Genomic DNA, 14478 nt, shown 5'->3' with positions numbered 1-14478 from the left:
TGATTATCCAGTGATTCTAGAATGCTTGATTGCTTAGAACTGTGACTTGAGTATCATGACAACAAGAACATCAGACACTCAAGTGACTGCAGGGGACAACTCCTTGCAAACTCAGCAATGTGACACAAAAGATCAAGTGCTCCTTTTATTATTTGCACTGCTGGGATTGGTAAAGGAGCATTGTCACTGCTATCATCCCTGTCACAACCAGTTGCTCTTTCTGTCTTGTCGCTTTTTGAGCGAGTAGGGATAGTCTCATCTTGTACATGTAGGGTCTCCCTCTATTCAGAGTTGATGGGATCAACGAGCAGGTTACAGACTGGAAATTCCCTGCAGTTACATTTTCAACAGAGACAATGATACAGTATTTCTATTCCACGGCTTAAGGAAAAGATTGAATGCACACCCATATAATTTTCACGTTGAATAGTGCCTGGACTATCTGTTCATTCTTTTGATGAACCTTTGTACAACTTTTAGGAACAGTAAAAATTCCACTGTAACAATTCCTGTTGACATACACATCAAATTACAGACATCTCTGTCTGTAAACTGTTATTAACTGTCAGCAGTATGAGGTAGCATCAATAAGAACTGAACTTTTGTCACTTCTGAGTAATGATTTCCTAATGATCATACATGATTATGTTGCGCGGTTGCTTACCAGAAACAGAAAACTTAAGAAATGCGAGCAATGGTCCTTTACAAGAGAGCTCTTGAAACCGTAATTAATGAAAAATAAAAGTGATCGCTATGAGAGTTGACTTTACATTGTACCTTCCTTTTTGTTACAAGTTCAAAGTGTGTTTTAACAAAACCAGACTGGCAATTTTGCAATCATTATTTTCTTTTCAACAGAAGACTGCTTACTTTGAGTGCAATTATTTTACACACAACAGCCCACTCTCAACGTATTTAAACTTTACTTAATACATTTAGTTCAAAACTGCAGCATGTGAATGCAGTTGAATAACTACACAAAATAAAAGTACCACTTCCTTCTACATCAGTCACATAATTGTACACAACCTGCAAACACTAAGCTTTTAATGTCGATCACCTTCTTCTATGAAATGTCTCTGTGTTTAAAATTACCTGTATTAACAAGATCAACGATCAGTCATAATAATTAGGCTTTTAGAGGATTAGTGGTACGTTGATGGTTGAAAAAGGAGAGCAAAAAAATACTTCATGGTGTAAAATACAACAGGGCCTGATCATTCAAAAGCTGATTAACACTAACCCCAGATTAAAAATTAACCAAGGAGTTTATTTCTCTATTCTGATGTTCAGCAAAACGTAACATTAGAGGAGGTCAATCTTGAAGAACAAACAAAACTAAGCAAAAGAAACTTTCACCAAAAAGTTGAAAAAATGAAACCAAAGTTTATGCTAATCCTGGATTAACCCTTTGAAGCCTGAACTGGACATACTATGCCTAACGCCAGATGATTTTACTTGTCAATGGGGAAGCCCCAGGAGTCAATGGGTTAAGTTAATCAGCTTTCAAACAACTGAGCCCTGGACTGTAAAGCACCCTTACAAATTGTCACAGACTATTTGCAGCTGTATACTCACACTGTCGAGTTTCATCTGAGACATGATTAGCATAATCCAAACTTCGCTGAATTTCATCATGCCACAATTCTGCAGACTCTTCATCAGATTTCTATAAACAACATTTTCTGATTTTCAGTCAAGAATTTACAGTGTACAGTATGACCCTTCTTCACATTCAGTATTAAATTTTACTTTTTCAGCAGGCACAAAAACCTGAGCACAGTTTCTAAGAACAATAAGCATAGTAAACCAATTCTGATGACATTATAATTAACACACTACTTTAAAATCAGAAATAAAATTATTAACTTTGTCCTGTTAGCTTTAAAAAAAGTTGAAAAATCCCTAGGAATGTATCTTTGCCACAAGGAAAGATGTACTTTAATATTAAAGGCAATTCACTTCAAATGAATTTAATTTTAACCCACTGACTCCTAGGAGTGAGACAATTTTAGTCGTCAATGGGTTAAGTGATTTATGTTACCAAGAACATACAATGTAGATAACGCCTTTAACAATTTAAAAGGCAAATTTTCAAGGTAAAATTAGAATAAAAGTTTGATTACCCAAACGCTGGTTGGAGAACCTTCCAAAGTCTCAATTCTAAACGGATGCCTTACTATTTTCTGTACTTTCCAAAAGGATCCATTTGTTCCAGGCAAGTATTTTCTTTTTTTCCTGACAACCCTGTCAGTGTTACAGTTCAAGTGCCCCTTGCTGTGGAGCTTACTGTACTACAATTCCCCTCCCCCTAATTTGATACCTCTATGCTTTGCCAACATCAACTTCAGCCCCCAGAAATCTTCTAATGTTCTATCCAACTTTGTCAAGGTTTCCAAGATAGCTTTCTGTCAGGGGTTGTGTAGCAGAAGTACTTGACTTCTTTGTTGCCTCCTTTCTACATGTATTCATAGACTGTACAAATACTTTTTGGCTGTGATTGTAGTCTTCTTCACTTACTTCATTACTTATTTATTGATACAGCCACATGATTTGCATGTTTATCTTGGCAATGATGGCCAGACAACCACTGATTATCCTATGAAATTCTTTTTCACCTGTGCTTTAGCCATCTTTTGAATGTTGAGGACTTGCTGATAAAGTGGGCTGTTCTCTGGCAAGATACTTGACAGCTTGGCTGCCTCAACTTTCAGGGACTTTAATGTACAGTTGTAGTCACCCTTATCAATGGCTTCATTGATCACCGCAATGGCAGATATTACTATGAAGACAAAAATGTACAATAATTATTGAAGTCATGAACAAAAACACACAGAAGCTTTGAAAAGCATTACAAATGTACTGATACAGTGGCCTAAATTAAGATTCAAGAGCAACTGAAGCTTGGCAAGTGCTCTCAGCTTCCTCAGCATTCATAATTTTAACTCTTAACACTATAATAGGTAAAGTAACAATTGAACCAGTAGCCTTTCTTGTGCCATAAATATGCATAGCAAGATTGCGTTACAAGTCATGGCTGAAGCACCGGTATTTAGCCAGGGAAACTACATTAAGCATGCATCCCAATCTCTTTTGAGTATTTGGATGTTGCAGCTTAATAGACCAATTTCAATATATTAAAACCCAGTCCAAAAACAAAGACATCATCTCGAGGCTCTGGGGAATAAATATAAGGATTTGTACGAGTTTATTCCCCAGAGCCTCGAGATGATGCCTTTTGTTTCGGACTGAATTTTAATAAATCGAAAGTAAGCTAATGCAGGTTCAAATTCCATAGAAGTCATTTACAGTAAAATGTCCTACACCATAATATTTTCCTTTAATTTTTACATACTGATAATATCCCAATGGGGAACACAAGCCGGAGAAGCACAAAAACCTATGCTGCTAATGTTCTTGAAATGTGTATCTCAATTCACCTACCTAAAAGCCTTTTCAAATACTTTTCTGCACTGTTATAGCATTTTCAACAACACAAACACAGGAAAAGTTTTTATTGCCCTTAAATTGCATGGGACTAAACAAAACTTACAGTCATGTTCTTCCTGTACAACAGCATTCACAAAGTCAACACAAATCTGAAGCTCAATCTGAGTAAGATCATCTTTGCCTACTCCACAATCCTGCAATTAAAAAACCATATAGTTTCCAAAACTCTTCCAGCTCAGCACTCAATTCTCACATGACCGCAAGTCATGTGCCTGAATCTCTGGTTCAACAAAAAATAAACAAATTATTTATTCAATCTCACTCTCAGTAAAATAAAAATCTAATAGGAAATATAGAACTCCATTTACATAATATGGAGAATAATAGAACCTAAAAAAGTATGCCTTTGGCCTTAAACAATTTGGCAGACCTTGGATTTAGCCTTCCAATCAAAGAATTTTTCTGATTACTACAGGTTGTCTGGCTCTGTATGTATGTCAAGTTTGATCTCACCTGTGCTTTCTCTTCCTTTACCGACATCAAATGGCTGAGGTATCTGTTACAGAGACTGTCATCCAATCTAGTCAAGCCTGCATTCTCATTATTCATTTTTTCAATCAACTCTGTTGAGTTTTCATTTTCAACAGCTTCATTTATGTATGCCACAGCAGTAAGCCCTGTAAGTTTATTATGTGGAAAATAGGTTTAAAAAAGAAAACTGAAATAGACAGACAGACACTCAACAAAACACACCTACAGTTGTCACAAACTAAATGATGCACTCTGGCCAAACTTTTACATCTGACTTGCCTTATCACTAAAACTGTCTTTGCTTTTCTAAACATGGAGTTTGGTCTTTACACAAGCACTTATACGTAAATCTTTCCCCCGTAACCAGGAAAATGGGAATTTCAAGCAGTGTTCCCTGCTGTCAGAATCTCCTTTTCCACCAATGTTTCATGACAAGACAAAAAAGGCTCATTCATTTCATATCAGAACACAGAGTACCCAAAGAATTTCCACAATGAATCTGAAGTTTCAACTCAAGGACACCACCAGAGAGCTACTGTATTTCTTGACTAATCCGATCAGGTGCTCAATATAGACAGTTAGCCTGTGCATTGACTGAAACATTCTTTTTTTGCTCAAGAGTTGGACCAAATGGACTCATTTCAAAGCAAACATTCTCATAAATTTGGCCCATGCACAAGGTTGCAGGAGATTATTTTGCTTCAAATGGCGAACGAGAACAAATCACGGTAAACTAAAAGTTATACCTATTAGACGTTCAGAAATGACATCATGTGAAAGCCAAGAATCCTCGCAATCCTGAGAAATACATGACAAGGTGATAATGAAATGAAGTTATCTATCCCATGTACATGCATTTATCCGTTAAGAAATACATTAATATCAGGGATTTATCACAATATAAGGCAAAACCAAAAACGTGACATACAAGTAGCAACTGATCAGGCAGGTACAAAAGACAGGTCACAGGTCACTGTTTTCCACTACTGAATGAATCCTAAAGATTTACGTAAGGTAACTTTAGGCTTAATTAGGCCTAAACATAAGTTTTTAGGTCTATATTTTATTAATGTTAGCATTTGTAAAGAGTTATGGTTTTTTCTTTGTCGGTGAAACCATGACCTATGGCTAGTGACCAGTGATCTGTAACCTGTGTTTTGTACCAGCCCAATCAATGGGTTAAAAGATGTCTTGAAAATGCAAGTTTTTGAGAAAACTCCGAATTGATGGTATTTTGAGGAGTTTTGGAACAAAAATCTTGAAAAGTTCCTGATTTGGTCAAAATCATCCTGAGATCCCAATTATCACTAACTTACTTGTTTTGCTTTATAAAGCCCATCATAGTAGAGAAATGCACTCCTGGGTAATACCCTAGGAAACTTTCCTTCAGGTCTCTGAAGCAAACTATGAGTTGACTCTGGTGTTCCATCATCTAATGATTTGTTCACAGACTTAACTATATTCACCACTGGAAAATAAAATTGTAAGAAATATAACAAATTGCCCAAGAATGCATACGGTATATCTTATTACTAAAATAATATTTTGGTGTGTAGTATCACTGAGTATTTTTGACGAGCCGGCTGAGACAAGTCAAAATACAAGCAATGAGTAAAGAACTACTCTGCAATGCTACACACTAAAACATCTACTAAGCAATTTATTATCCAAATTTTACGCACTAAATTTCTAGCAAGTGAATTGAAAATAACTGGAATAAGTGACAGATACAGTGTGTATGTGCAATGACCAAGTGTAAAATAACTAACTGCACAATAGACCATGGAATATTTGTCCTTGTTTTGTGCGTTTTCTGTACAATAACAAATACAGTTGAATAATAAAATTAATTATTATTCATTCAAAATATTTCCCCATTTCTGATTGGTTAAAACCACACGCATAATTCACCATAACCAGCTGCTGTTCACCAAATTTGGAAAGAAACTTTGTCATATTGAATCAATGACGTCAAAAGTGCAGCCCGCTGCAGATTATTGAACCGATGACGTCAAAAGTGCAGACAACTGCAAATTATTGAACTGTTGACTGAAAAAAGCTGGGGACGAGATTGTGTTATTTTTGTTGAGCAGAAAAATGGCTGCGAGTAGCTTTAGAAGTTTGAGTGAAGAAACTATTTTGAATGAATAATAAAGCAATATTATTGAATTCGGTTTTCGTAGAATATGAAGAATTCTGCAGATCTCAGAGGATGTTATCCACCTCGGCCTTCGGCCTTGGTGGATAACACCCTCCATGACCTGCAGAATTCTTCATATCCTACTCAGCCTCATTCAATAATTGCTAAATATACGTATTATTAAAAACCCCTTTAGTCATACATGCATTTTATGAGAGTTTATGAAAGTGAGATATATACCACAGTTAGGTTTATCTATGGAATTATATTATTGCTAGAACTGAACCTAGAATAGCTGGAAGAAAAGCGCCCTCTCATTCACACTTGAGTCTCATTTAAAAGCAAACTCAAGTGAAACATATTTGCCATCATGATAATTAGCTTGCCTTTGAAAAGAATCATGTAGTTTCTGTTGTCAGGAAGATTTGCAAATAGAGTCTGAAATAACAGGACATCTATTCAGTAGTACTAGTGGAAACCAAGTTTTAAAGAACTGGTCTCAAAAAATGATGAAACTTTGAGCACAACACCAACGATATTTCTGTCATTGTTGTATTTACTTTGCTTGTGCTGATCAGCCTGGTCATTGGCAGAATTAATTGCTTCCTGGATATCTGCCTGTGAGAGATCAGAGACACCCATTTCCTACAAAAAAAAAGGATTTTCAATTTCCTCCAATGGCATAAAACTATGTACATTGTATTGCGCATTTACCACTATTATGGAAAGTGCTGATCGCTCAAAAATTAAAACAACTCTAAAGTGACATTGAGAAATTGTGGCGACCAAGAAATCTTAACAAAACAGAAATAAGTAATTCTACAATTCTCAAGTCAAAGTGGTGATGGATCACAACAACCCTGGTCACTTGAACGACACATTTTGCTTACCCGCAAAACATCAACAAAAATAACGAATTATCACAAATGCACAAACTAGAATTTTAGGTTTTAGAATAAGAAGTTTAGAACCACAAGCTAAAAGAAAGAAGTGTCAGCACAATCAACAAACAGAATTTTGGGAGTTTAAAATTTATGGCTTGTATCCATGTAAATTGGCAACAATGAATATTTTTGCCTAAGGAAAGCAACAGAATCTTGGACTTGAAAGGCAATAGCATCAGGTATTATTAAAGCTGTGCTGTAAGTACGTGAGTAGAGTCATTCTAGGATGACAACACTCATTTCAACATTTGTAAAGTTTGAAGTGCAAACCCTTTGGGAATGAGTTCCTACCCTATCCTGCATTTTAACTTCCCAAGGGTAGGGTTTTATGAAGTAGGTTTATTTGTTTCTTGAGTATTAACTACAATAGTCATTGTGAGCAGTTGCCCAGCTTTTGGTCTCTGTTAAATGTATATTGTCGGGAGTTTATGATACCTTACTCATTAACGTTACAAAGCCACTTGTGATACTGTACCATACATGTACGGTACAAATGTATCTACTCTGCTTGGTCCTCAGCCTAAATCATACCAAAAAAAAACCTAATGATGTATGTAACTTCTATTTCATGCTGGAACTGAAATGGAAAAAAGTTGGGTTTCGTTTTCTCCCTCCCATCCAACATTTTACAACATCTATGTATATGCCTGTATTTGGTACTTTGTGGAGGGTCATGACTGCCTCGCTAGGATTTTGAAAGCAGATCCTGACAGCATTCTTCATTCAGGAGCTGGTTACCAACACTGAAACCTTCTTGCTTTATAGTTGGCCAAAATTTTATTCTTTATTCTTTAAACCACTGTCAATCTGATACCAGTAATTTGATTGGTGTTAATGCCACTTATCCCCTATAGTGATTTACAGTGAACAATGGAGGCCTGGATGTCTCTGGCAACCAACCTTGCATTGGTCTAGCCCTAAAAATTTATGTATAACTTAACACACCTGTTGTTTGACTTTGCCTTTCTGATCCAGAATCTTCATGTACCAGGATACATTTCCTTTTCCAAAACCTGATAACCTGGCCTCCCTGTTTGACAATGCTAAAGACAGAGCTTCTTCATCTTTGCTAGTGATTGCTTCATTGATCTCCTGAACAGCTTGTTGCACTGCAGTTAAGAGAAAAACAAAACCGCAAATTGCAAATTGATACAAAAAGGCACATTTATGCCAGGTCGTCATAATTTGGCAAAATGCCAATTCTAGAAGAATGCCAATTCTGGAAGAAACAAGAATGAATGCAATGCCATATTCAATCACTTCAGGTATCAAGTAGTCATGCCTATTGATACAGTCGAACCTCTCTAATACGGACACCGAAGGGACAGAGCAAAGTGTCCGTATTAGAGAGGTGTCCGTTGTATAGAGGTCATGAATATTACGTCACTTCAAAGGCTCCATTGATGGTATTAAGTGTTCTTTAAATCAAAACTGGCCCAAACAAGTCTTTGAGGTGCATAATGGACAGCACAAATCGTTACAATACAAGCTGTACAATTCCAAAAACATATGGCAAACTATAACACACTTTCCGAGCAGTAACATAACAGAACAGTAACAAGTGTAGCGAACACTAACATACAGTAGAGTATTTAATGAAAGTTCTTTGTTATTGAGTCATTTTGCGTTAAAGAAGTCTGTGATGTTCTTCTGAACAGCATTCGCTAGTCGTTTTTTGACATACAACGACTGAGCTTTTGAAATAATCTTGCATAACTCATCAGCCAAATTTGATTCAATGACGGGAAGGAAAGAGGAAGAAAAAGGAAAGCATCAACTGGAGAGTCGTCAAATAATAAGAAATCTTGATGATAAATGGCAATGACATGTTGATATATAATTTTTACTGATTGAAAACAAATGATACTGTTATTGTATGAACAATGAAACAATTGATTACACTTAATGATATGTAACAACAAACAGGAAATCGTATTGAATAAGAACTGTCATCATTGGAGTGTCCGTAATAAAGAGGTTAAGTTTTTATGAATTTTCTCTCTGGGGCAGAGATTTCGTGTCCGTTGTCCGTATTATAGAGGGTCCGTATTATAGAGGTTATTTTTACAAAGAATGTATGGGCATTTTCTTGGGACCAAGTGAACTGTCCGTATTAGAGAGGTGTCCGTAAGGAGAGGTTCGACTGTAGTTAATTTAGAAAAAATTCACACATTTAAAATAAAATTTGGGATAAAATACTACTACACATTTTAACCACCAATCATGGCTAACCTCTTTAAATACAAGATAAAAATGATGGTGTAAAAGTGTCAGCAAGGCAAGGTGTACATACACTTTTTAACACAAGCAAAACAAAGAGCTTATAGCACCAATAGAGTCACTCTGCATATCAAAGTTGAACTTGAGGTCTTTCTCATTTACAATGTAAGAGAGTTCTATCACCTTTCTCATTATTTTCCAAAAAATGTTCACCATGCAATTAGCAAATCTGTGTGTTGAGCAATGCACTGATAAAAATGACAAGAAATATACCCAACATATTTACCTGCACAACAAAGATAATGTGAGTATAAGAAAAAACACACTGCTAATTTACAATACCCGCCTTGGTTTCTTCTTCACCAAAAAATTAAAATTAGTGTTTCCTGTCTCATGTATACTGAGGAATATTCAAGCCGCTTCAAAACTACACCTGATTAACACACATATCTTATGTCTACAACACGAGAGGCAATGTTGTACATGTACGGGCCTTCACAACATATGAAAATGTTGTAAATTACTTGTGAAATGAATACTTTGGAAGTAGTATCGCCAATCTGTTACAAATGATTTCTTTAAATTGCTGTAGACATTTTCAATGACACTTTTGGATTGCCAATGTAGACGTGGAGGAAAACAGGAAGAAGCCCTGGTTTTGGCTACCAAAACAGACGAGGAAGAGTATCTTCTGTTGAATGTTACAGAATCTAAGAACACCCAACTAACACCAAGTGGGCCCTAAAAGTGTTTGAAGAATGGCAAAGCAGCCTTAAAGGGATAAGGCACCCAGGCAGCAACATGGTCTCAAGTTTAACTGCACTTGGCTTAACAAAAACTTTACCACTCCACCTTAAGAGATGAATGCAGAAAGTTTCAACTTGTGGTTAAGCTGATTTGTCGAAAAAGTATGCAATCGTACTGGGGAGAGATATCCTGGTTGAACTTTGTGTGGGCTTAACCCCATTGACTCCTGGGAGTGAGACTTCACAAATTTTACTGTCCAATGCCAGATGACTTTACTTGTCAACTGGAGAACGCATGTTTTATGAGTCAAACGAGTCAATGAGTCAATGAGTCATGAGTCATGAGTCAATGGACTCACAGTCAATATAGCAATAATTTGTTGATTAAGCCTAAGCCCTCGTTTCAGTGATTAGGCCTAAGCACTCTCTGAAATTTTAGCTTTCATTTTATGGTTTAATTAACTGCACTAACTCGTTGACTCACTGACTCATTGACTCATAAACACTTAATTTAACACTCTGTCAACTGGGGTTGTCCTGGATGCCTGACGAGTGAATGTTTTAAATGCTACTTGAGCAACATCAACAGACTTGATCCCTTGCTTGGCCGGAGGAGATAACAGGTTTGTAAACACTGCAGCTTACCATACATTTCTAGATGTTTTGAAAATATGTCATGTGTTGGTGTGTAGTTATTGTACGTTTACACTGTTTCGCAAAGTTCTTGATGGTGAAATGCATGATTCAACAAAGAATGAAGTGTATTTGATGACAAAGAGATAAGTGAGAAAAGAGACTACTATACATACATGTACAGAGGACGAAGAACTGTTTTGGCAGCTACTGGGACAAGCGTCATCTGAGTGTCTTACATACATGTACTTTTTACTATTTTTTACTGTGGAAAGTTGTCTGAGTTAAGAGCTAAAGAGCAAAGACTTTTGAGATTTTCCAATATTATTTTGAACAAAAACTTCATTCTTTTCTATGAAAGTATTCCCAAAACTTTCTCTCATGGGGGAGTTTCGAAGTTAAAATGTACTTCAAGGTTAATATGACATGTGCCATGAGAAAAAAAAAATTGCTCATTATCCTTGCCTTCAAAGTTTATTTCATTCCAATTTGGACAAGATCCAAATCTGTGTTAAGAGCGTTTACTTTTCGACTGGTGAGAAATAGGTCTTTTGCTTATGAAAAATTAGCAATAGGTGTGAATACACTGAGTAAAATACTCCCTGACAAGTTATATAAAAAGCTGCTCATTGTTCACACATATCAGTGACATGAAACACAAGGCTTTTTGCCCAATGGCATGAATGAAAAGCAGGCAGGGGAACACACAGGTCATAGCTTTTACTTGTTTCCAAACCAAACGCCAAGTGACAGCAGAAACGAAACGAGTAGGTATGCCTGTCAAAAACTCTTGAAAACCCCCGAGCGCATTTCCTCTTTTCATGGAGTAAGCTGCGCAGAATTAAAGCCGCCTTCATAGCAATTAACATAATAATGGGCATTGATTAGCTCCCAAATTTAGCTTTATATTGATCAACCGATGGATTTTTTGCAAATAACAAGTTTTTTTGTCCTAAAATAAATTGGTAATTGAAGGAATTTTCGCCTTTGACATACCTCGGAAGATCAGTATCTTCAACAAATAAATTAAATCCATCGTGCGTTTATATTCCGCAAATGCAAGAATACCTCCGGCGATTTTCTCTGTTGTTTTTCTTGTGTTGTGTAAGTCATCTTTCAGTGAAAGTTTTCGAAAGAGCACTTTTCTACACAATTCGACCATGTTTGTTCTCTCATGAAACATGATAGTGATCAATTAACGAAATTAATCTCGCAGTTTTGTGTATTTCGACAAGCAAAAAACTCATGGTGAAATTTTGTTTCAGCAGCAGCATTTATGCATAATTTTTGCACTTATACCTGCAAGAAAACAAAGCGATTGGAGTAAATTTCGAACAATTTTTATCCATTGAGTGGTTAGGCATATTTTGAGTTATAATAATTTTTCAAACGCTTAGTTTAGTTAATGATCAAAATCTTTCTTGATTGCTTAACGCATGCTGCTTCGAAAAATCTACCTTTACATTTTCAGTTGAGCCTTAGGATGTGTTTTCAATTGCTTATTAGCAATATTTTTACATCATCTGAAAGTTCAGTTTCTTCTTCAAGGTGAATTTAATTCTATAACTCAGTATCTCGTGTACATTAAGTGAGCATATGGTTTATTTTTTACGCTCGCTTACCAAAAATTGGCCAAGTAAGCTTATACATCACACACAGCGCAAATAAATTAATTTTTTAAATGAGTAAAACGGCATAACTTTGAACAGTGAGAAGCACAAGCACGTGGCTAATTGCCATATCTGAAAACGATGAAGAATAAAAAGATATACACTAGACTGATTTTTAACCGTGATGTGCCTGTGTTCCACAGGCATCCCACAGAATTAAAAAAGAGTGAAAAGCAGACAAAGAAATTACACAAATTGTAATGGCAAAATGTGTCAACTGCAAATTGCAGATTGCAAGGCAGACTTTTATTCAAGCGTATTCGCAATTCAAAGGCCTTTTTTGTTTGGTTGTTCCTCCGTCAATGACACTTCAGCACAAGATCAGGACAAACCGGATTCTAAAATTTCCGGAAGTGCGTTCCAACCAATGAGATATTTACAATTTTCCGAGATGTGTGTGCTGCAACCGGAGACAAACTTTCCGCTATCGATCGATGATAGTGCAACGTTTATACTTTAATCCACGTATTAATGTTTTCATGATTTCTTCCTTCACGAAAAGAATGTTCTCCCGCGCCGATTTAGTGATCATTTCAAGTTGTTTCATTCGAACGAGCATTTTGTTTACATTTCACAGCAAATATTCTTTTCACTGAATTTCCACAAACCTGTGACTTAGGTTCTCGAAGTCGTCGTAATTTTAATTTGTAATTTCAGAGAGATCTTTTCCATTTCGATTAGTGGCATCATCTCCGTCGAAGCAAATGCTTGGCCTTATTTCGGCAGGTTAATTTGAAGTTTCTCTTGGGAATCTTATTCTTACAAGCGCTCAATAATATCCAGGTTTATTTTTCTTTACATATGCATTTAGGAAACAGACTGGACAACCGATAACGCACGCTGTTAAACGAAAAAAGAGGAAAAAGAGTTAAAAGTGGAAAAAGAGTTAAGCTTGCAGAATTGTCGAAATTCCTCGCACAAAACAACACTGCTCCTGTCAACATCCAAGCACGCAATGAACACTTGTACAAAAATTCCCAGTGCATTGTGGACCATCCTTCACAATCTTTATTATATCGCTGAGATAGTATGCGCTCTGTGATTGGCTAAATTAGCGGGCCGTATTCTACATTATTAGGGACCTTAAGCAAGAACGACGACGACGGCTGCGAGGACGTTGCCTAGAAATATTATTTCCCGTTACTGTAATAATTTTACGATTACTCCATGTCGTTCGGTTTGGAAAGTGTGAATGCGCAATCCAAGAATAAAATTGATGAGAACAGTGCGGATATTTAGAGGGAAAATTGAAAATTCGTCGCCTGGTGCTCCCGTCCTCCACATTTGATCATTTACGTCGTTGTCGGGACGAGAACGGCAAAGAAATGTATCAAAATGTAAAACGCACGCGCAGGGCGTGCCAAGCTATTGTTTTTGCCCACTGAATACGCAAATTTGTTGCGTTCTCGTAGCCGTCGTCGTCGTCCTTGCTTAAGGTCCCTATTTATGGCTCTGTCTCTAGACCGGCATCTAGACTGGTAATGTTTTGCGGTGAAAAGATATAAACTAAAATGCAAAAATATTGAGTATTTTCTTCTACCAATATTTATTTATGGAAGAGAGAAAAGGGAAAGGAGAAAAGAGAGGATGACGAGCAAACTTTGACATAATTAGGTTCAGCTCACCGCCATTCATCGCCGTTCGCAAGCCGCAAAATGTCACTTAATACAAACCAGTTACATTAAACGAATTAAATTGTTCTTGTTTGCCATATAATAAACATCTTATTAACCGAGCTTAGTCAGTCTGTATGGGAGAATCTTGACCTCGGTCGTGTGTACAGACCTCACTGCGTTCGGTCTGTACTCACGACCTCGGTCAAGATTCTCCCATACAGACCTCCTTCTCGGTTAATAGGGAGCTTACGATCTACGACGACGACGTCGACGAAAACGCCACAAAACAGTGATATCATTGGTTAAAAGAGCATAAATAATCGTGCTGCACGTGCGGCACAGATTTTAGCACATGTTTTTGCGGTACTCTGCGTGACGACGACTTGAAATCACCAAATTTGAGGTTATGATGACAACGTGACCGTGCAACAGAGAATCTTTCATTCCCTATTTTCACTCTGAAACCGCTTCTACCAATTACTTTTAGGATACTTCGCCCACATTGCACGACGTGAACGAGATGGAATA

At 36.7% G+C, this 14478-nt stretch overlaps 1 protein-coding gene across 1 annotated transcript in view; it reads right to left on the bottom strand.

Annotated features, from left to right (window-relative positions):
- The window catches only part of LOC138039144 (ras GTPase-activating-like protein IQGAP1), a 67563-nt gene that overhangs the window by 27528 nt on the left and 25557 nt on the right, over positions 1 to 14478 (bottom strand). The window contains exons 11-18 of the mRNA XM_068885328.1: positions 8011 to 8174; positions 6682 to 6766; positions 5298 to 5449; positions 4728 to 4779; positions 3964 to 4127; positions 3554 to 3644; positions 2619 to 2782; positions 1579 to 1669 (exon numbers count right to left, since the gene is read on the bottom strand). Coding sequence (XP_068741429.1) covers positions 1579 to 1669; positions 2619 to 2782; positions 3554 to 3644; positions 3964 to 4127; positions 4728 to 4779; positions 5298 to 5449; positions 6682 to 6766; positions 8011 to 8174 — 963 coding nt within the window. The remainder of the gene's footprint in view (positions 1 to 1578; positions 1670 to 2618; positions 2783 to 3553; positions 3645 to 3963; positions 4128 to 4727; positions 4780 to 5297; positions 5450 to 6681; positions 6767 to 8010; positions 8175 to 14478) is intronic.

The sequence above is a fragment of the Montipora capricornis genome, chromosome 2, assembly GCF_036669925.1.
Source record: "Montipora capricornis isolate CH-2021 chromosome 2, ASM3666992v2, whole genome shotgun sequence".
Lineage (NCBI taxonomy): Eukaryota > Metazoa > Cnidaria > Anthozoa > Scleractinia > Acroporidae > Montipora > Montipora capricornis.
This window is presented reverse-complemented; position numbering and strand designations above follow the sequence as displayed.